General features: G+C 57.9%; 1 protein-coding gene across 1 annotated transcript in view; it reads right to left on the bottom strand.

Annotated features, from left to right (window-relative positions):
- Positions 1 to 17,647, bottom strand: part of MYOM2 (myomesin 2) — a 73,316-nt gene extending 55,669 nt beyond the window's left edge. Inside the window, exons 1-8 of the mRNA XM_032869814.1 lie at positions 17,564 to 17,647; positions 13,071 to 13,189; positions 11,462 to 11,623; positions 9,518 to 9,656; positions 9,211 to 9,368; positions 8,118 to 8,210; positions 970 to 1,058; positions 841 to 891 (exon numbers count right to left, since the gene is read on the bottom strand). Coding sequence (XP_032725705.1) covers positions 841 to 891; positions 970 to 1,058; positions 8,118 to 8,210; positions 9,211 to 9,368; positions 9,518 to 9,656; positions 11,462 to 11,623; positions 13,071 to 13,177 — 799 coding nt within the window. The 5' untranslated portion in view covers positions 13,178 to 13,189; positions 17,564 to 17,647. The remainder of the gene's footprint in view (positions 1 to 840; positions 892 to 969; positions 1,059 to 8,117; positions 8,211 to 9,210; positions 9,369 to 9,517; positions 9,657 to 11,461; positions 11,624 to 13,070; positions 13,190 to 17,563) is intronic.
- Between the last annotated feature and the right edge of the window lie 5,452 nt (positions 17,648 to 23,099).

The following is a 23,099-nucleotide window of genomic DNA, read 5'->3' as shown; positions in this document are numbered from 1 at the left end:
TTGGGTCAGGTCCTCCCTCACCCACACTTGACCTGTAACATCCGGACCCCAGATTGATACAGTCATAACCTGGAAGGGCAGGCCAGTCCTGAACCTCATTCCCGAACCATCAAGGAGCCACGGTACGTGGGTCTACCAAGTCCTGGTCCTAGAGATGCTCCGGACATGGCTGCTTTCCCCACACTCACGGGGCTCAGGTCAGCCCGGCGTCCCCGCCTGCTGGCCGAGAACTGACCCAGGGGCTCAGAGACACCCCGACTCACCCCAAGACAGGGCTGCTGCAGGTCACCCTGCAAATAGGGCATGGGAGGGTGACAGCTGGCCGCCCTGCACTCGCACTCAGAGCGGAGAAGGAAGGCATTAGCGGAGGCGGGGGTACAGGAGACAGCGGAGTGCCGACCCACGAACTACGGGCGGGTCACACATTCAGGAAGGGGAAGGCTCGACCCTCTGGAGGCAGGCGGGAGGCAACCCAGAGCCAACATCATGTCATCCTCGTCCCGATCCACGCAGCTGCTTGCTTGAAGTGGGCACGGACGATCGGGGTGGGGGACAGGACACGGTGGCAGGAGCCAGCATTCGGCTCAAGGATTGGGACTCAGGCTTTGCCCCCCGATTCAAACATGTAAGTCTCCCAGTTTCACCAGTGTCTTAAAATGCCCCCTGGCCACAGAAGGACACGGAAACGGGCTTTCCGTGGACCAGCACCGCCAGGAGCGATTGGGAAGAGTCTTTTGAAATATGATTTTAAGAAGATTTGACCCTCAGAAAACACTTTCTTTGTGATCGCGTGCTAGTGCTACACGTTTTTCTGCACAGCAAGGAACAGCATCGACTTACATCCAATCGGGAGTCCCACCGAGTGCAACGGCTCCTCGTCCCCGTGGAACCCTGCAAGAGAAGCGGGTGAAGGGCTCCGACAAAGGCAGAAGGCGCGAGCGTGCCCCCAACCCGGTCAGGACCACTCACTTCTCACCACCACGGCGGCGTTGGTCGACACCTGTCCGTACCCGTTTGTGGCCACGGCCGAGTATGTTGCTGTGTCGTCAAAGTTTGCCCTTGGAGAGAGAGAAAGCGAGGCAGCGTCCTAAATGCACTGTGGGACCGCCCTGGAAGCCCGTGACCCAGATTGAATGGGGTGTTCCTTGAAAGCCTCTTGTAGGACCTAGATCCTCTGTTCATGAGCGACCAGTTTAAGAACAGTGTCCGCTCCGTCCCGGGAGCTGGTGTCAGTTCCAGACATGGCAATGTCTGGTTCCAGACCACGGTTTGTCTTTGCCTCTGAGGGAAACCGGCCATACAGACTTCCCTGAAATGCCTCAGTCTCGTCCTCGAGGGGCAGTCTCTGCTCTCCGCTGCCTGCATTTTCCTACTGGGGTGGAATTCGTGGCTTTATCTGGCCAGTGGGAAGGCTCCACTGACCTCAGCCTCCGGGAAAGTCCACTCTGCCTCCCTCCCCACCAGACATTCCCGTGTGTGTGAGAGGTTATTCCCCAAGTCCCCAAAGCAGAGGCTCCCCAGACAGGAAGCAGCCGCCAGGATACTCTGAAGCTGTCTGCAGCCCTGCCCACGGCAGCCATCCTTCAGGAGTCGTGGGGAGGTGGCGTGTCCCCTCCAGAAAGAAAAATGACCCCGCAACCCCCGGACCCCAGCTCCTCCAGGGCAGGCTCCTCTGTACCCCCAGATCGATCTTACAAAGGCCGAAGCTTATTTTCTTGGCTGTGAGCTATGTTCCCACCAGAATCTGGAAATTGTCCCCGGGACCAGGGACCTAAGGGGAGGACCCGTCGGCTGAGCGTTTCCTAGATGCCAGCTCTGCGGCGACTTTGACCTGAGTGTCCTGTGTCGCAGCCCCAGCCCCCAGAGAACACACACCGCTACATAGCAGCGTGGTGAGAAGACTGACACGTGAAGAACTTGGGTAAACTAGGTGTGCGCAAATCCAGGATCTGCGCTCTTTCCAGCAGCGCCCACTGCCTGTCCCAGAAGTGGGCATCGGGACCGTGATACTAATCTGGGGAGAGAAATTACACACAAAACCCCACTCACAAGGAACAAAAGAAAAAGTTGAGCCCAGGCTTCCTTTTCAAATGCATCAAGAAGTTGTGCCTCAGAGACAAACCCATTCTCGGGGGCTCGTTAGTAACTTGATTTTCTTCCTTGGAGCTGAAAATATTTCCTTTGACCAAAAAGCACACAGTGTCTCTGATAATGGGGAGGGAGGCTTCGGAGCGCCGTGCTCTCTGCTGAGAACCGGGTCCCTTCTTCCGCGGAGCTCCCTCCGGCTCCTCCCGCGGGCTCTCAGTGCCGGGCTCCCGGGAGCCGCACGGGCAGAGCTCCGCCCCTGTGGCTGGGCACACAGCGCACTGGCCCTAGGCTCACCGTGTGGACACGCGAGCCCAGCTACAAAGCCCATCGGTGAGGCTGCAGACCTAGGCTGGCCTCCCAGGGGCTGCTTGGCCACACACTGTCCAGACTCACAGCAGGTGCAGCCTGTTAACCGGAGAAAACACAAAACTTCCGTGACCCGGGGGCTTTCTCCCCCTTGAGCATCACCTTCCGCGCCCTCACACACACTCCCTCAGGGCACACAGACCGTAGGGGGCGGCAGGGCGGGGCTCTACACGGAAGGCACCGTGACTTCTCTCCCCAGCCCTCAGGCACTGCTTGAATTATTATTATTACTATTGTGTGTGTGCGTGTGCTTGTGTGAGTTCTTCTGAACAACAAAACCATTATATTTTCATGAATGCGTTCTGCAAACAGGAAGGGATCCTTCTTCTGGGATTAGCCCCACAACTTTCCCCACAACCGACACCCTCACAGGCTCCATGACGATACGTGAGAGGAGGGAGCGCCGGCACCCCACGGCCCCAGCCAGGAGGGTCCTCCGGCCCGAGCCACGTGCACAGCCACCAGCACCCTGTGAAAACCACGTGACGGAAGTCTGACCCGAAGGCCGACTGTGACCACACAGGGACCGAGTCTCAGGGAGGAGGAGCGGCACAGCCGACACTTCACGGAGCACGGCCAGCAGGCTGGTCCGGCCAGGGGGCAAACCCACTGAGCCGGGACACGGTCCCTCGGCCAGTGTCACTCCGGTTCCCGACGGGGGAGGCTCCTCCTGCTACACACTCGGCGCGTCCTCGGACAGAGCAAACCGAGGGCTCCCAGTGCTGTCCCGTCGGCCACCATTAATCTCAGCACCGTGTTCTTGGTCCCTCGGCCACAAACCCCTCTGGGGAGGACTGAACACCAGTGGTCTCAGACAGTGCCCCAGAGTTTTCAAACCAAACGTCCCACGGGGAGGGCAAGCGGCCCACCCACACAGCGGCCTGTCCCACAAGATCCTGAGCCAGTTTTCCAGCTGAGAATCCGATAGCGAGAAGCGCCACCTAACGCACTGGCGCGGGCTTCTCAAGGGACCAGTTAGCAAGTGCCACTCAGCGGGGGGCGGGCCGGGGATCCCTTCGAAGTTGGGGTGTCCGTCGGTGCACCTTCCTCTCGGAGAGGACCCGTGGCGTGCTCTGGCGTGTGAGGCAGGGCAGACACTCCCCCAGATAGTCCGACCCACCCCTTCCCTGCGAGCGTCCCAGGGAGGGCGTCCGGACAGCCCGCGGGGCGAGGAGGTACGGGTCCGTCCTTGTGTGTCACTCTTACAACACTGTTTCCTCATCGCTCCATTGTGCGTGTTTTATACGGCATGAAACACGCTGGGACACACAGACAAGATCACAAGATCACCTGTCTGGACTGGGGGCCGGGCTCGCCAGTGCCGCCCAGTGTGCGGCTGTGGGAAGGACGGGACCCGGAGCGCCGGCGCGAGTACACGCCCAGGGGCGGACAGGCCGGGCACCCAGACTGTGAGGAGCCTGGGCCCTTCTCAGAATTTTGTCCACAGATAATCCGGGGACCTACATGTCTTCCCACACCCCAGCAGGACTGCGTTCCCTCTCTCCTCCCCCAGGCCGCACGCAGCCAGCCTCCAGAGCCTGCTGCGGCCCGTCCCCTCGGGCTGGGAGAAATTGCAAGCACATGGTTAAGAGGCAGAGGGTTTCGTGTTCTGTTTGGATGGCTTCCCAGAACAGACAGAGGTCCCAATCTTCACACACACCCGTGGGGCCCTTGTACATCTCCGAGTCTCGAGGTGTCCCCAGACCAGCTTCACGAAACAGCATCGTGCCCGCTGATCTCCCGCCAGGAGGGTACTCGGACAAGTGCCCACGTCACCCCTGACCTGTGCTGGGGACTTGGGCCCAGCATCCTTCCCTGGGAGCCACGTCCACCCTGGATTCACAATCTAACTCAAAGGAGAGTTTGAAGACAGACGTCTACACCCAAGTGCCGGGAGGTCGGCCCGGAAGCCGTGCTGCGAGCCACGGGGAGGAGGCGGGGTGCTGGAAACAAAACCCGCCCGAGGTCGTTCCGTGCGCTTTCATAAAACACGAGCGCGGCTGCATTAAAATTCTGCGAAGAAAGAGAACTCACATTATGAGTCTCTGGGGAGTCCTGCGAGCACATAAACCCCTGTCGGTTACAGTCTAAATCCGACAGCGCAGGAGGGAGGGAAGCACTTGGAGAGCTCAGCGGCCAGAGGGTATTCATAGCAGCAGACGTCACCCAGGCTGCCCTCTGGGGGCGGCGGCACATTCCGCCGCACTCGGAACGGCCAAGGATCAAATGACGGCGACTCAGCACTTTGGCATGAACAGCTGAGTCGCGTGGAGACGGCGGGAGTCAGGCTCCCCTCGGCCCGGCAGCTGCCAACGGGGTCCCCGGGCAGACCAGTGCTGCACGCGTCCGTCTCCGCAAACTCCGAGTGCGTCTGCGGGGGGCCTGGCTGCTGAGCCACGGGCCACGGCGTCCCGGGCCTCAGTTTACAAACGCAGCTGACAGACTCACGGGTCTGTCCGTGCGCCAGGTTCAAAGCTGCTAACATCCCCAGGATAAGAGTCAAAGTCTCATACTGGAGAACGGGAAATGGTTTTCCCTTGTAAATGCAGTTAGTAACTCAGAAGCAAGCTGGGTGAAACCTCGGGCTGACCAGGGACCCCCAACCGGCCACAGGGCACCCCGGTTAGAGAAGAGACGGCCCTGGACACAAGCTTGCTCCACAATGAAGGCAATTTCTCCTTCCACACAGGGTGGCTTTCTGGCTACTAAATAGCCACACATTCTAGAAATCAAAGCAGAGAAAGCTATTCTCTGGGAAATGCGGAAGGGGTGTTCCCACCCAGGGTGCGGAGGCCCCCCGACCCTCTGCGCAAGCGTGTGTGCAGACCCCCAGCCTGCCTCACCCCAGCGGTGCCCCTTCTCAGCAACACCCCATGTCTGACCATCCACCTCCCGCTGGTCTCCCTCCAGCACCTGCACAGAACCGTGTCGTCCTAGCCAGGCCAGCCCGCCACCAACAGCCCAGCCCGTGCTCAGAGCCAGAGCTCAGACCCTCCGCATCCCCACAACCCTGAGGAAAAGTCAGAGTCCTTGCTGCGGCTGACAGCGTCCGTCTGACCCCCGCAGCCCCAGCTACACCTCTGACCTCCCGGCCACCCACCGCTCCAGCCCCAGGAGCTGGGACCCACGGTTTCTGAGCCTCTGCCAGAGCTGCTCCCTTGGGATGGAGACCTCCCGGCTCACTGCCCTGATTTGTCCCATTCTGCATCTCCTACAGCCTTGCTCTGAAGACATCTTCTCAGTGAGGGCCGGCCTGACTGCCACCCTACTTCACCCCACATGCCAGCCCACCCCCACACCAACAGGGCCCCACTCCCCACGCCCAGCACTGTGGCCTCCTGATTTACTATATAATTCACTTTTTTACTTTTCTTACAGTTCACCTCCTTTTGCCAGACTGTAAGACCTCAAAGAAGAGGACCTTGGTTTTAGTGCTGTATCCCAAGCATCTAGCCAGTGCCTGGAACCCAGTAGGTTCTCAATAAATGGCACCAGAAGGCCCAGACCCCCAGCTTTTTGAAACAGCCTCAGATTTACCTGAAAAACCAGGATAATGACTTGTCACAAATTTTCATCTTAATCACAACTTTCTAACACTAGTTCTGAGTCATCCGCAGGTGGAGAGCTGGTTCTGGTGATGGGGAACCCGCCAGGCCTCCTCCAGAGGCTTCTCCAAGGCCGTCTCTGACCGGTGAGAAAGCCAGACCACGTGCGGTGTGGCAGCGGGTGTGGTCCTGGGAGCGCCAGGGGGGCAGTGCCTGGAGGGGGACCCTCGTCAGAAGTTGGGAAACAAGGAGGGAAAACATAGGCAGGAGACTGAGGAGGACCCAGTGAACACGAGGCAGAAAAGAAAAGAAAGGAGGTGACACGGACTTCCTGGGGGTAGGAAAAGGGGAGATGGCAGACTCCCTCCCCGACCAATGTGGGTCAGACCCCACCGATCCTCAGCCCTGAGCATGTCCTCACATACAGGAAGCCTGCGGGGTCCGCTCAGGGTTCCCCCCACCCCACAGCGTGTCTGGGCAGGTGTCTCCCCACCCCACCCCCCAAATGAATCTCATCGCCCCACCCCCCTTCAGCAAGAAGCCTGTGAGGTGGGTCCGGCAGGACCCCAACCCCTGAGGCCTCCTCTCCGTGACTTCCCTGCCTGCCCCCACCTGCTCCAGGGGTGCACACCCCACTCCCCTCTGGCGTGCGGGCCTGGGCCCCACGCAGTGGTCACGCAGATGGTGCACATCGGAGTAAGCAGTGTATAAAACGGGTCAATAGAACCAGTGTCTAAAAACTCTTAATTAAAAAAGAAAGAATGTCCTCGGTGTAAGAAGGCATTGGGGAGAAGGTTCCGTGATGGATGCTCTGTTGTGCTAACTTGTGACTTCTCTGAGTCACCTTGGGGGCTGTTTCAGTGGGACCATTTTCTAACAATTCTTTTATTGTGGGTTATCTTACCTCTAAGTAAACCAAGCCTAATTACGATGTAGTCGCTCTACAAGTTAGTAATAATAAAATCAATGCAGTTATATACCCCGATGCCTCACCGACTTTTTGTACCTGTATTAGTCTCCCTTGTCGTTTCCTAGAAAGAACTTGAATTAACTAACACACACACACACATGCACACTCACCACGTGTTTATATGACACACAGGAACATACACGGTCTTATCTGGTTTTCATGATCGTTCCATTGTTTATCATCTGTGTCTTGATAATGATTTCAGATAAAAATACCACAATTCAGGAAGAGTTCATGACCCATCCAAAGTCACAAGGTACATGGTAGATCAGGGATCCAAACCCAGGTGTCTGGCCGTGATCCCTAATCACAGCACAGGAAGGAGCCCCCCGTACCTGTGAGAGTACCAGCTGAGCACGGGAAAATGTCGCAATGTACTGGGAGAGAAGGGGACTGCACCATGTTATGATCTTATAACATACAAACTGTGTGTGCACAGAAGCAGAAAAAGAGAGGCAGAATCTCACTTTTGAAAAAAAAAATCTAGGTGTGCGTGCGTGTACGCACGTGCTGTGTAAGGAAAATGAAATGTTATCTTTACAGGACAATACTGATGCTGTGGGAAACAGGAAAGATTTTTATTCTCTTTTCCTCATCTGTATGCTACACGCTTTTCAATTTATGAGAAAAAAGAAAGAAGTTATATTTCTTTTTCTCTTTTTTTTTAGCTTACTCAGTCTATTTATTAAGCCTCTCCTTGGGACAAGATACCGCACAAAGTACACAGGGCTATAAAACATACATTCCTTTGAGGAGCCTGGGTGTGGTTAGGGACTGGTCCCCAGCCTGGCCCTCGCTGCGCCCCTGCGAGGCAGGTGTGGGGAAGTCGTCCGCGTCCACAGTCACCTGTGCACCTGATGGCCACATCTGGCCTTAAACCACCTGTGTATTCTCTTTGCTCCCAGAGTGGGAGCCTGGACAGAGCTGCGGGTTTGCCTCCCGGGGACCCGACAGCAAGGACAGCTTCCGGAAGCTTCCAAAAGCTTCTCCCACAGATTAACACAGAAACACCACCAAAGTCCCATGGCACAGAGCGGATGTGGTGCTCCCTGAGCGGCTGTTTCTAACTATGACAGGTGCCCTGGGCCTGGATGCTGGCTATGTGAGGCAGGTGCCCTGGGGTGCCCGCCATACCCCCAATGCCCTACCTGTTGATCTCCAGTGTGTGCACGCCGTACTTGCTCTCGATTCTGTACTTGCCCGGCTCTCCCGCTTGGCAGATCAAACTACCGTTTTTGTACCTACACGAGGGAAACACGCCTGTTACCGCAAAGACAGACTGGCATTTGCCTTTTGTCCCAGCCTTCCTTAGGGCCCCTGGGGAAGTTATCGCCCTGCCCTGGGAGCCCCACCTCCCAGGACCTCGGGCCGGTGCACCGTGGTGCAACGAGGGGACTGACCCAGGGCCCATGTCTGTCCATCCGCCCAGGAAAGAGCGGCTGCTGCAGAACCCAGCCTGTTGGGGCCACCCTCAGCCTGTGACAGAGAGCGCCGTGGGTGTCCTCAGACTGCGTGAGGAATGCAGGATAAATCACTCCCCGAGAAAAGAATGTCACCCACGTTAGCTGGGTCCCAGGCCAGCCTCTCTGCAGAGTCACGCAGGATCCCGACGGCACAAAGCCAGCCTCCACGCCCCACCCAGGACGGCAGGATCTCGTCTCCCTGAGCCCGAGAGTCAGTGGGTCTCTGCCTCCCCAGCCCGCCTGGCCAACAGCCACGGGACCCGTCACTAATTCTCTGAGTGTGCTGAGCACCTGGTTAGGTTATGAGGAAATGCGTGTGGCCTTTGCAGCAGGCTACGAACTCGGGGGAGATCATTATCGCTTCCAGCAAGTGGGAAACAAACACACGTACGCGACAGGTGCAGAAAACAGGGTCCGCGGGGCCTGGAGACACGACCCCTGACGTCACCAGAGGCCCTCGGCCGCGGCCCCACATGCTGCCCCGCCGCGTTCAGGTCATCTGAAGGGACTTACTCTTGAACAACAATCCTCTGAAGACTCAGCTAAGTCGAAATAACAGGGCCGGTACGGCGCTGACAGTGGACGTTCGGGGAGTGTTTATAAATGTTTAAACGTACGTCCCGTCAAGCTTCGCACGCGCTGGGCAGTGGGACGGGGTGTGCGCCATGCGCGCCCCCCAGGGGTCCCCTTCTGCACGTTGACCCCCACCGTTCCCGGCTCCTTAAGAGGAAGTGCGGGACGGCCCCCCTGGGCCCCGGGGCAGGAACCCCACACTCACCATTGCACCACAGGCGTGGGGAACCCTTGTACGGTGAAGCAGAGCTTCACAGACATCCTCTCCCAGACCGTGTGGGACCTCAGGCGCACCAGGATCTCGGGGGCCCGGCGCATCCGCTCCAAGTACGAGTGACTGTGGCCCGCCAGCTTGTCCTCCACCTGCCCCGGGAAGCAAGGACAGGTCAGTGCGCTGTGGGAAGGGGGTGCAGCCCGGGCAAGCAAGGCTGCCTGCCCACGGGCCATCTGCACATCACGTGGCCAGCCCACCCCAGACCCACGCCTCTCACGGAGCCCCGGGGTCCCCCCACCATCTCCTGGATGGCGTATCTGTCCAGCTTGTCCTGAGCCTGGGCGCGGGCCAGGTGCACGTTCTCCTCCATCTCAGCCAGCTCCCGGAGAAAACGCTCCCGCTTGGCCTCCCCGTAAGCAGCCACCAGAGACTGGTACCTGCCGGGCGAAGAGGGGACATTAGTGTCACAACACGCAGAGAGGGTAAGAGCTCTTCGAAGGTCTGGAGGCCACAAATGCTCGCCACCAACCTTTCCTCAAGTGGGGCACACAGGAAGGGAGAGATGTTATTTCTGCTTCATTTTATGTCTTTCTTTCAAGACTACGGCCCAGCTAGTGAGCAAATACCACCCCCGAAGCTGTTGTAAGAAGGGCAGGTGTACGACTCATCAATAAATCGGTTATGGGGAAGACGGACCAGCCCTTCTTCCCCGCAGGGAGTGCAGTCGGCACCGTCCCGAGGCCGGTACTCGCTCAGAAGGGTCGCTGTGAGCAGACACGCCGGGACACAGCAACACAGAGGGAGTCTGAAGCCCCTAAAATGGACTTGTTCATGCCTCTGGGCCCATCTTCCACTAGGACAGATGGAAAGGCACCGAAGGGGTATTTCTAACCCACCATACCCTCCAGAGGGCCATGCCGCGAGCTCAGAGCACGCCGAGGACGCCTTGGCTTTTCCATCACACGAAGACACAACAGTGATTCAAACCGACGCACCCACGGGTCCATCTTTCAAGGACGGGTTTGTCCCACACCTTAAACTAGCATCTGCCCCAGGGGGCTGGGGGACCAAGGAGCTGGAGAGACCCAGGACACAACCCACATACATGCTGGGGGTCAACAGACAGCTCCGGGAGAGGAGCCCCGCCGGTCTCAAAAGGACCTCCCATCGCGGGGACTGTCCCCAGAGCGATTATCACCACAACCACGTACATCTCAGTATCCCATGGCCCAGCCCCTCCAGTAAGTACAAGTCGACCTCCCCCCATTCACTCCTATGGAAATTGGGGAATAGAAAGTCTCTGTGACATGTTCAAGGTCACCACCAGGAATAATTAATAAGATTATAAGGGTCGGGGCTTCTCACTCCCCACAACCACACCCTAAATGAAGACAGAACCATTTTTTAAATAGTCCAGTAACAGAAAATCCAGATTTTGGTCACATGTACATGTTGAAGTGATTCTCTCACAAAAGAAATCATCGTTTTACCATAAAATTTATACAGCAACATTCCCACAAGGCCTCGAAAGGATCATTCGAAGTTTGCACAATAGAGCCTGATCTCTTCAGCGGCCCGTGTCTGTGACACGGATCCCTGCTTCGTAGTGCAGCGTTCAAAATAGGACGTGTCTGCCAAATTCTCATTTTTCCCTTCAGGTTTTAAGTGTGTTCGAATATAGAGAAAATGCTCTAGAAAAGTCCAGGGAGGCGAGGGGGAAAACCAGAGCAGGTCTAACACAAACCATCATGGGCTGCTTCCCTGTTTGGTTCTTGTAAGGTCTCTGCCTGCTTCTCTGCAATCTGGGAATAATCTGGCCGCGTTCACGGCTAAAGACTCGTCAGTGGAAACTCAACATGAACTTCAACCTGTCAGGTCTCGGCGCTTTCACAGGAGAAGGCTGCTCCTTGCGCAAAGCTGGGGGGCGTGGTGTGGGACAGGGCAGAGCACAGACACGGCATGGCCCCGCGTCGTGGCCCCATGGGCAGGTTCCTCTGTGCAGAACGCTCCGGAAAGTGCCCCACACGGTTATCCCGTAGGACTCACTGAGACAGACGGGGGAGAAGAAAGCGAGCACCGGACAGTGGCAACTGCCTTCGCGAGAAGCAAGGGTGACCCTCCAGGCTCTCGGCTAACGGCGTGTCCCGGTTCCCGCTGTGGACGCACATCCCCGCGGAGCCCCTGCCCACGGAGACGCGAGGCGCCGTGCTGGCCGGCGCAGGAGCAGAGGACAGGGCATTACCTCCGTTTCTTCTCGTGCTCCTCCTCTTCCAGCGCGTCCGTGCTCAGTCTCTTGGCGCAGATGCTACAGGTGGTCCCTCCAGACGCCGTCTGGCCGGTCGCTCTCTGGGAGGACGACCTCTGAGAGAGAGACCTCTGGGAGGACGACTGGGTGGATGTGCGCCTGGAGGGACACGGGACAAACAATCAGGCGTGTTGGAGGAGTGTGCAAAGTCATCTGAAAAACTGCACCCCTCTCTCCTGCACGCAAGTCAGCCTCGAACCGTGCCGGCACAGGAACATGAATGAGCACGTGCACACGTGTGTGTGCCTCCCTGAACACACCAGCAAGTGTGCACACACATGTGCGCATGCACACACGCACGCACACACAGAAACATACATCCCTGTGCAGGCACTGCCCCACCTGCACATTAAACATATGTGCACAATGACACACATGCACACACACGTACTCACACACACGTGCCCACACACAGAAACCTAAAACCCTACACAGGCACTGCCCCACCTCCACAGTAAACATGCGTGCACACTGACACACTCACATGCACACACAGAAACCTACATCCCTGAGCAGGCACTGCCCCATCTGTGCACTCGTGCACACATAGACACTCACACACATGTGCACAGTCACACGCATGCACACAAACACAGAAACCTATGTCCCTGCGCTGGCAGGTCTGCACACGTGCGTCCTCAGAGGGGTGTGCTCACACACGCACTCCTCTCCCTTGCCATTTTCCACCCATGCCCGCGAGTGCCTCCCCCTGCGCTGTGGCCTAACGCCGGGATTATACCAATGTCCGGGGATCTGAAGCTCCCAGAGGCCGCTGGGAGGCTGTGGGTGTTTGGCTCTTTGTTACAGGGATGGCAACTGACACGAGGGCCACGGGCAGGTCTAAATATAGCCTCCTGGTGACACGCTCAAGCTCCAGAGACCGCAGCCCGGCACGCCCGGCACTGCCTCCGGTTGGGCAGCATGGCCCGCTCACGGGCCCCTGAGACCACGGGCATCAGCGGCCCCAGGCAGGTGTGGCATGTCCCCGAGGACCCCAGGCTTCAGACACTGGCACAAGACCTGCGGCTTCTCACCAGCCCCTGAGGCAGGGGATACATTCACCTTTCTACTACATTTACTATTACTGGAGCAAAACTACTGACATCAGCCTCCCTGCAATCATCCCTTTGCCCCCACAAGCCTCTCTCCCCCTGCCACTGTCCCTCCTGGCTGCCCTTCTGCGCTGGTGACTTTTCAGATCGTACTTCTGCAAGCTGCGTGAGGAGGAGCCGGCAAGGAGCACTTACTCAAAAGTCTCTGCCTTCATAACCTAAATGAGGGGCTCAGAGCCAGTCTCCCTGGATCCACGGGATCCACCAGGATCTATTGTGATCCACTGGGATCCACCAGGGTCCCAGCAGCGCTCCACACGGAGTTTGCTGGGCAATCAGGAGAGCCAAATTTCCCCGCCGGTGCTAGGAATGTGCCCTCCCTGACCCTCCCCAAACCAGTTCATGGCCAGGGTGCAGGGGACGAGGTAAAGCCCCGTTAATGCCAGACCCCACAAACAAAGATCTACCGGTCCGAAAGCTGGGTTTCAACTTACTTTTTCTCCGCATATTCATCCAGAAGGTACCTCGTCTGAACATTGCGGTACGACTGGTCAAAGTGCTTGTGTCGCTTTTGGTAAAAAGGCACGGCGACCAGCGACATCTTGGTGTGCACCTGTGAGCAAAGCGTGAGTCAGACAGTGCCGAGCTGCCTCACATATGCAGTCCTACTGCTGGACTTTCTGCACCAGCATCCCCAGCTGTTCCCAGGGGGACAGTCAGCTTCCACTAACGACGCTCCTTCAGGGGATGGGGGATGGGAGAAACACTGTCCAAGTGCACATAATCTCGGGCTTCAAGTCGGGATCCCTAGTAAGTTCCCCGGGACCAGATATCATGATGGGTTTGTGTCTCTGAAAATCCGAAACCTGGACTATATTTCTTTGCAGTGTGAGCTCAACAAATACGTTTGGAAAACCCGCTGGGTCAAGGCAGCGTGAAAAGCCACGTGAGTGATAAGGACAAAAATAAAACGCGGACTAGAGACGTAAACAGATACTTAGAATACAAGATAAGAGCAGAGGGAGACCCGAGCTGCTCTGGGAAGTGAAGAGGGAGCACAGCTGGCAGGACAGGGGGCCGCCAGGCGAGGCCCCCGAGGAGGTGACCCTCGAGAAGAAGCTTGACCATGGGCAGGCTGACCGGTGGAGATGGGGCAGGGGCAGGCATCCCCACAAGCAATGGGAAGAGGCCAGGAAACACGGGATCTCTAGATGCTCGATGAGACGCCAGAAGAGATCCGTCCGGAAGGGCTGCCGCCACACACTGGGGCTTTCTGTGTCTGCCCCTCGAGGCGGGGGCTTCACTGCTCAAAAGGGGACCTGGAAAGGGAATTCATCTCCAGGACACTGTGCAGAAAAGTTGCATCTCACTGGTTACGTGTGGACGTGGATGGCAGGGGTGGGCAGGGAGCAGGGTGGGGGCCAGCAAGAAAGCCAGGGGGAAGTGGGCAAGCAAGCACATTTTGGTTAAATTCTTGGAAAACGAGGAGTGACTGAGATCCTTAGGGCGGTGTGTCTGTGAACGGAGTAGCACAGGCACGGGATACCCAGCGGTTTGCCACCCGTGCACACCCCAAATACACTGGGTGCCAGCTCCCTGGCTGACTCAGGTCTCTCTAAAATGCAGCATCGACAGCATTCCTAATTCTCGGTGATCACCAACTCCCGAAAGAAAGGACTGAAGGAATTCCAAATCTGAGCTCCACTTATCCTTGGTGTTTAGATTAGAATAATCTGCCCCAATTTACAGAAGCAACTCTAAGGCAAGGCCCCATGGCCCTGCGCCAGGGACAACAGGGATGCAGACCAGAGGGGACAGGGGGCAGGTGCCGCCCTGAGGCGGGACAGCCTGCACCTGCTCCCTGCCCCACCCCCCGCTCAGAACCCTTGGAGTGTCCATGAGAAAATCCAGCAAACACAGTACGTCCTCCGAGCAGACTCCCGGTGGCCCATTTCCTGCAGACTGTGGTTTCCTAGAAGCACGGGGTCACAGAACTTGGAAAGATCCTGAGGGATTATCCAACCCCGTTATACTTGGGGTGGGGACAGGACCCCAGAGAGGAGAAAGGATTTCCCTAAAACCACGTAGAAAGGGCTGACCCACCCAGACCTCTGTTTCTGGGCCTTTCATACTTTGCCACACTAACACTAATTTTCCCTCCTAAAAATCAACTCGCCAAGCACCCCCCACAGGCGCTCGGGGTGGCCTGGTCGTGTCCCGCCTCAACATCCACTTGCGCTTACTGACTTCACTTCAGACCTGTTCGCACTCTGGCCAAGGGACGAGTCCGCAGATGGCCCAGGTGAGGAGAGGGGATGGGCTACCTCGACAGGCTGAAACTGGGGGAGAGAGCGCCCCGGAAGAGGGCCGGCACACTCAAGGGGCCTGAGTGTGAAAGGCCAGCTGTCCTCACAGCCCGGGACCCCTTTAACCGCCCCATGGCGCCCGGCCGACACCCCGGCGGCCCTCACTAGATCGCTGACCCGGCGCATGGCTGACGTGCCTGTGGGCCTGCGGGGCCTCAGCACCGCCCTTGGGAGGAGCGAGCACGCGGGAACAGCCAGCGCCCAGGGCACGGGCTCCTGCCCTCCTCGCTCCTCCAGTTCACCTGCTACGGCTCCCCCCGCCACCACCCAAGGCCGTGGGGGCCGTGGCCGTCTCAGAACATGTCCCTGCACTTGTTCCCACCTGACGAAGCTGAGGGCCGTCAGCATCGGGGGCTTTCGGGGACTCTGCCGATGGGGTCATCCTCATTCCTACCGGTCTCCCACTCCACGAACACGCAGAGCACCTGCCAGGGTCACCCGCGCCTGAATCACGGAGCACTGCCTGTCAAGGACGGGACCATCTCAGAGGCCCTCCGCCGCGGACGGCTGCAAGCTCACGTCTTCTACACAGGGGACTCCTGGCCCAATGTGTCATCACCAGCCCCCACCCCTGCCTGGGCTGTCTTCCCCCTGCCATGGGCAAGCCGGACAGAGCAGGAGGCCCGCCACGCAGCCGAGCCCACATCCAGGCCATTCGGGGAACCTCGGGTCTCAGAGCCTCCCCTGTTGTCCCTGAGCTCCCCAGGCCAGAGCGAGGAGCTCTCTTGGAAACCGGCTCCCTGCGGACTCAGCAGATGCCAGGCAGTGACAGCCTGGGGCACAGGCATTCGTCTGAAACCAGAGGCCGCTCCACAGCTCGACGTGTGTGAGCTCAGCTGTCCTGGGGCATGCCGGCCTTCCCTGCGAGGAAACGGACCTCTGGGGGTGGAAACCATCCGCCCAGGTCTCCGGCCCATGGGACCCAGGGCCAGCGTCCCGCCTCACCCTCCTGACTCTGCACCCAGCCCACCAGCTCACGGAAGGCTTCTCACACATCTCAGAATGACACCCACAGGAAACACGAGCCCGCCCTCCGGCACAGGGGGCCGCGCGTCCGGAACCTGCTCGCACCCAACGCCGGGTCCCTCACACCCATCTTTCAGGCCAGCAAGGATTTTAATTCACAGAAACATTTCAGCAACCATGTGTGACTGCCACCTCATAAAGGACACCTAAAAAGTCGCAGTCAGTGAACACACCAAATGAAGGCTTCTTGAGAGGAAGAGAAAGGATAGGAGGGCGCACGATTGGCCCAGGCCCCGAGGAACTGAACCCTCAGAACCCCAGACGGGCTCCGCCCAAGCTCGTCTGCACCGGGGTCTCCTTCCCTGAAGCTTTTCCCGGACTGCTCGGCACCAAAAGAAACGACCACCGAGCACAAAATCCCTCTAAACGTCATCCTCCAGGAGGAGTCCAACAAGCTGTGACACCTGGTTCCCGGCAGCTCGACTTATGCCGCGTTTCTCTGAACAAGCTTTCAGGGCCGCGGCAGGAGCGGCGGAGGCTGTCCCTGCAGACACAGAGCTCTCCGGCCCCCAAGGACCCTGAGTCCTTCTGTCCTGACGCTCCAGCAGGATCAAATCCAATCGAGCGACAAGATCATGTGTGGCTTCCTGGACGGGAGAACCTTCCAGCAACGCACACAGCTGCGTCACCACCAGTTAGGGTTTACCCCCAGATTCTCTCGTTTGGGTGAGGGACCGGCGTCCCTCCATCAACGCTGGCTCCACGTACACTCGCTGCGAGCGGAGGCCGGACCTGGTTTATTTAAAAACCCACTTAGTGACCTTTGCCCCCCTCACTCTTTGATGCCTGGGTCACTCACGCCTGGGAAGCAAGGGCTGAGCCCAGGAGGTGGGAAAAGGGAGCCCCTGGCCTGCTGGCCTGAGCCCGGCTGCCTCCCGGCCCCCGCCCCACCGCCCTCTAGCAGGCACAGCTCCAAGGCACGGGGAACGGCGCCAGGCGCCAGCGGGGACACCAAGCCCAGCGACTCTGCAGGATTATAGCTCCTCGGAGAGCCCTGACGAGAAGACAGCCGTGAGAAGCTGCCGCTCAAGCTGAAAGCCTGTAGAGCCAAGGAGCAGCCTGGATGCCCAGCTACCCGTGTCCCCCAGACACCCGTGTCCCTCAGACACCCGTGTCCCCCAGCTACCCGTGTCCCACAGACACCCGTGTCCAGGGCGTGCAAATGACCTAATGACCCTTCTTCTCTTCAGAAAATGGCCAGTTCTATTTCACACCTTTTCACACCTGCACTGTCCCCATGGGTACCTTCCTGGCTCAGACTCTCGGGAAAGCGCAGACCTTGGCGCATGGGCTCAGGGTCCCCCGGGAGCCACCACAGACCTGGGGCTGACGAGCCGGGGCTCTGGGGCGACCGCACGTGATGGCAGTGGAGGTTGTGACCACGGGAAACAAAGCAAATCCTGAAACCCCGTCCAAGAAACAGGCTCAGGCCAAGTCGTTTGCCGCCTTCTGTGTTTCGGGGAACGTGTCGGCTCACACCGGCTTCCCCCGAAGCAGGTCCATCCAGGAAATCGGATGGCCCCAGCCTCGGCACACGTCATTAGTCCTTCCTGCAAAGCCCCAAATCAGAAAAGGAAAGGAGAAAAGAAACTTACCCAGAGAGAGAGGAAAAAGACCGAGAGGAGAGCAGCCTTGCCTCACCCAGCACACCCACGACGCGGCTCTGGCTGAAGAAGGCAGAGCTATTTCTCCCTCCAAATGCCCAGCCCTCCCTCCCATTTATGGCCTGGGAAGATGCTATATATAGCCACAGGGACGGCCTCGCCCCAAATCCATGACCTACATCATCGGTCATCAGCCTGATCTTAGGAGGGAAAAATCGACGAGCTGGAAAAAATGAAAATCAAAACGTGCCAAGTGTCCGTCCTGACCCACAGAGAGCACCTCTGTCCTCCCAGGACAGGCGCATAAGGCCGAGGTTCTGCCATGCCTGACGTTCCTCTGACTCTGTTTAACGCTCCCACACGAATTCTCAGCCTTCTTTTCGGTCCTGTCGAGCTGAGGGTCCCCAGGCCCTTTGCTGGTGCTTCCGGGCGAGCCCGAGAGCTGCCCGAGTTCTGGCTGCCGTTTGCTGAGTGCTGGCCGGCGGACCTGACTCTCGGGGGTTGTGTGTTTGGGAGGTTTCTTGGTTTTGCTTCTACTCCAGAAACTCTCAAGCTTTCACGGTTCTCATCCTGAAGTTAACTTAGCAGGAAGGCCTTACCTAAAAGAGGAGCCGTGCCCAGCTGCCAAGTTCCATCTTATTTATAGTTAATAGCACAGATGTGCTTCCCGTGCATGTAGCCACCGGATGATTGCTGGGTGTCCGTCATTGTGCACATGTGTCCCACACAAGCTGGCATGGCCGTGGTCTGGACCCAGGCACGTGGCGCCAAGAAGACAGGCCGCGTGGGGTGGCCCGGACCTCAGAAGCCAGAGGACTCCACTCGAACCACAGCTCTGCGTGAAGAGGGTGTGCCCGCCAGCCGGCTGGCCTACCTCGTCATCCTCCCAATCTGTAACACCAGCTCAGTTTGTCGCCATAATCGGAGGAAATGCCTTGCCCCAGTGCCCACGCGCCAAAAACTCTCCACGTTCACACATGTGGTGGATCGGGAACACAGCCAAGGACCCACCCAGCGGAAGGAGTCAGCGAATGTGTCCGCAAAACGCGACAAAGACAGAGCAGAAGTCGTTGACTTGACTCACCTGAGTGTCCCCCGAGTACCGAATGGAGGGCTAACTACTTTCACCTTGTGTTTTCTCCCCTTTAGTACCCCAGTGGCCCAGCATTTAATTTAATACCTGTGTGGTAAGGGGTATCAAATAAACAGGATGCTGGCGTGTTATTTCTGCTGATCAGCAACCCCTCCAGAAGGAAGCCAGCGCTGCCCTCCCTGGGGAGGTCCCGGGGGAGCATGCATCTGGGTCCGCCCACCGGGGACGATTACAGGGCCCCACCTCTTGTCAAATGGCACCTCTGTCACCTGAGTCCCAGGAAACTAGCCTCTCCCGACAAAACAGTCTCGCTTCCAGGGAGAGACCAGGGACCTACGAGCGCCTCACACCCCTGACAGTAAATTTCCGAACACTCCAGCCCCTCCCCCAAGCAGGGTGTTACCTCCCGGGACGCCGCCTCTCGGAGAGGCTGCCCGGCCCAGCCATGCTACTCAGAGCCGCAGGACGCGCAGCTGGGACAGAGCTGGTCCCTGGCAGGAGAGAGCATCACTGCCTCCAGGTCTAAGACCCTCCCGCACCGCCCATGCGGGCTCGACTACCTCGGTGCGTCCAGGACTGTCCTCTGCTGATGAAGCCATGGGCCTGCGTGTGTATGTGTGTGTGTGCGTGTGCATGGAACACGCCAGCCACTGGGAAACCACCAGCACGCTCAGAGACATGGGGTGAGGCCTTGTCCGCGAGACGTCCCGGTCACGGGACCCCGCTTGTCCCGGCACCACGGCTCCCGGACTCCCTAGACTGTTCTCGCCAGTGTGAACGGCATTCGTTTCTCCTGGAAGAATTTGGGCCTGGCATTCGGGTGGCGGTATGATGGGGCTGCCCGACCCCACCTGTGGGTGGGACACATGACCCACCCCCCACCTAGACACCCCCCGACCCGGCCTGTGGACGGGACACGGGACCCTGGCCCCACCTTGTTCAGCCCGCTCCCCAGGAGCCGCCGCCACACAGGCCATGTCCACCTGGTCACGTCCACGAGGGTCTCAGCACCTTCCCTCCTGCCTGGGAGCCCAGGGGGCTGAGGCAGCCCCCCAGAGCCAGCCCGCCCCCGGCCGCGTCACGCCTCCCACCTGCAGTAGGAAAACTCCAGCAGAGATTATCTAAAGAGCCATTCGGCCGCCTGGGCCTCAGTCCCGTTTTAATCTGCTTAAAATACCCAACTTCTGGCCGACGTTCCTTAAACCAGAAGGTGCACTACCAAAAGCAGCCCGGTTTTAAAAATGGGCAAAGGACCCGAGCAGGCACTTCTCCAAGGAAGATGCACAGATGGCCAGCAGCCACGGGCGACAGGGCTCGAGGCCGCGCCTCACCGGGGAAACGCCAATCCGCGGCCCAGGCGAGGCCTCCCCGCTGCCAGCAGGGCTCCGACCAAAGCACAGCAGAAGCCCAGAGAACAGCGAGTGTCGGCGGGCGCGAGGACCTCGGAGGCCGTGCCGGGCCGCTGGGAACGCAAGCCGGGGCAGCCGCTCCAGAAGACAGCGCGGAGGCTCCTCGAAAAGTTAAAGTGACATTCCTGTGTGGGCCGGCCGGCCAGTTGTGGTTCTTCATCCGTAACAACGGGCAGACCTGAAGCAGACGCCGCACCCACGTTCACTGCGTCACGACTCGCCGCAGCCGGGCCCGGACGTGACCTCCGTGTCCGTCAGTGCACGAGCCGGTAAGGAACATGCGGCGTGCACACGTGGTGTTCGGCCGGAACGGAAGGCTGCCTACCGCACGCTGCGGCGTGACCAGACCTTGCCGCGACGTCCGGGGAACGGCCAGCACGGCAGACGGCGCGGCGGGACACGCGGCAGGAGGCACGTGAAGGGGTCCAGCCCACAGAGGCCGACGGACCGCTGGCCATCGGGGGCCGAGGCGGGGAATCGGGGAGGTCCTGCCCCGTGGAAACCGGGAGTCAGTCAGGCAGGACGGGCACAGTCTAGGGAGGTCTTGCCCGGAGGCTGCACATAGTGAATAACGCACCGTTCGCTTAAAATGCGTTAAGACAGTAGATTGAGTGTTACGTGGGGGGTTGTTTTGTTTTAATTTACTTTCAGTTGATTACATCGAGAGCATCAGTAGTGTCCGTGGCAGAGGTCAGTGACTCGTCGGTTGTGTAGAACACCGTGCCCATCACATCACGTGCCCTCCTTCGTGCCGTCACCCCGTTTCCCCACCCCCCTACGCCCTCCCTCCAGCAGCACTGTTTCCCGTGACTAAGAGCCCCTCATGGTTTGTCCTCTCTCTGATTTCATCTTGTTTCACTTTTCCCTCCCTTCCCCCATGATCCTCTGTTTTGGTTCTTAAATTCTACAAATGAGTGAGATCCTATGACGACTGTCTTTCTCCGACGGACTTATGATGCTTAGATGATGCCAGCTGTATTCTTACAGCATAGAAAAGCCCTGCTACCTACAGATGCTGGGACCAACCCGGCCTTAGCGTCTCCGGCCACCAGTCCAGGGACGGGTCTCCGGGTGTTAGAACGCACGTCACCATGGCAACACCCGCCTCATGCTCAGCAAACACCGTCGCAGCATCACAACTGCCTTGCGTCCTAAAGATGTGCGCCTGCACGTTCCATACTCAGAACCGTGAAGGGGTAGTTTAAACCTCGAGAAACCCCCGTGGGCGAGGTGAATGGGTCGCCGTCCTTCCGTGGGAACCTTCTGAAAAGTCCATCATGAGAGTCTGACCTTGTTCAGAGAAAGGAAATACCCCGTTTTCGTCCCAAGACATTCAACCAATGCTTCCCTGAGGTCACACTCATCCCACTGACCCACGAAACGGATGACTATCACGCGAAAAAACCCTCCCTTGTATTTCGCGCCAAGTCCATCAAACACGGGTCCACACAAAGCCATGGCTTGGAGACGAGGGTTCATTGACCTATTCATGTTACTGCCACTTACGCTTCCTCCCACGTCTGGCATTTTCAGGAGAAGTTAGGAAAAGAAATGCTAGATTTCCTTAAATTCCTTTTCTGTTTTTGACATGAGCCTGCCCTTATTTTAGACTCTGGCGCCCCCTGCGAGGCCTGTGTTGGTACGATGTACTCAACTTCCATCGCCAAGGGCGGGCTTCCAGGTTCACCAAACCCCCCGACTTCTCCTTGCCACCTGCCCCCCAGATCTGCACTCAGTAAAGAATGCCTGAAGTACCCGAGAAATGAGGCCAGAGATGTGAGAAACTCACCTGAGTTGACACAGTAGTTCATAGTGCACAGAGCCAGCGGAGAAATCCAGAGTTTACAAAGCGAGGCTCTGTTTGGCAATTCTCTGCTTCAACTTTATATAGAGAGATTTTAAAATTGATTCTTTACATCCGTACATTAGTGTTTGTGGAGCATCTACTACATCACAAGACATCTGCTTGCTTTAATGCTCTCGTTGACTCTACGTCGTGGGTAATACGGGATACGAGATGAGTGACGTTGACTTACACTGGTGTGCGTGGGACCGGCTCTGTTACTCTCCCATCCACAACACAGCAGCTTCTGGTAGGACAAGACTCTTACACAGAACAACTAGAAGTTCAGATAAAATGTAAATAAGAAAAGAGAGAGAAGATAAATGATAGAGAGACAGGTATATGGGTGGGTGGATGGATGGATGGATGGATGGATAGACAGACAGATCAGGCAGCCAGGTTGTGAGGGACAAAGGCCCTAGAGGGAACTATGTCTTCTTGCTTTTCATCTTTGGACATTGTCCAACTCTTGGCCAGACACACAGACCAGCTCTAAGTAGCAGAGAGAACAGTGGAGCTTTTCAGCAAGGTCACGGGGCTGCTGGAGCTGGAGCCAGAGGATGCATCCAGGATTTGCAAGGCCAGGATGAAGGAAAGGGGCACAGATGTGAGCCCGGGGCTCAGCGCCGACTTTCACCACCGAGCACCGCCAGAGCAGAGAGCGAACGGTGACTCCATGAGACCAGTGTCACTCAGAACCACACAGTATTTCTCAGGCAACTTCAGTCATTCAAGCACAATTCATTAGGCGAGAAGATCGTTTGTTCCCACAGCCGTTGTGAATTATCTCAATCTTGGTGGCTTAAAACAACGGAAACTTAATCCCTCTCCGTTCTGGAGGCCAGATGTCAAAAATCAGGGTGCCAGGGGACTGCGCTCCTCTGAGGCTCTAGGAGGGAACCTTCCATGTCTCCTCCAGCTTCTGAGGGACCCTGTTCTCCAGCGCTGCGGACCCCATACTCCAGGCTCCGTCTGTCTTCACAGCATCTTGTCCATCTGTCTTCTCTGTCCCTCTTCAGGGCACTCAGTGGGTTTAGGGCCCACTGTGATTAGTACGACCTTAGCACTATCCGTGATCATATCTGCAAAGACTTTATTTCCAAATGAGGTCACATTATTTGGGACCACGAGACCTGAATGTGGTGGGGGGTGGGGGGTGCAGGCATTCGACCCAGTGCAGGG

Source organism: Lontra canadensis, unplaced genomic scaffold, assembly GCF_010015895.1.
Source record: "Lontra canadensis isolate GAN:19392208 unplaced genomic scaffold, GSC_riverotter_1.0 scaffold39, whole genome shotgun sequence".
Taxonomy (NCBI): domain Eukaryota; kingdom Metazoa; phylum Chordata; class Mammalia; order Carnivora; family Mustelidae; genus Lontra; species Lontra canadensis.
The sequence above is the reverse complement of the archived record's forward strand: the minus strand, read 5'-3'. Positions and strand labels throughout refer to the sequence as shown.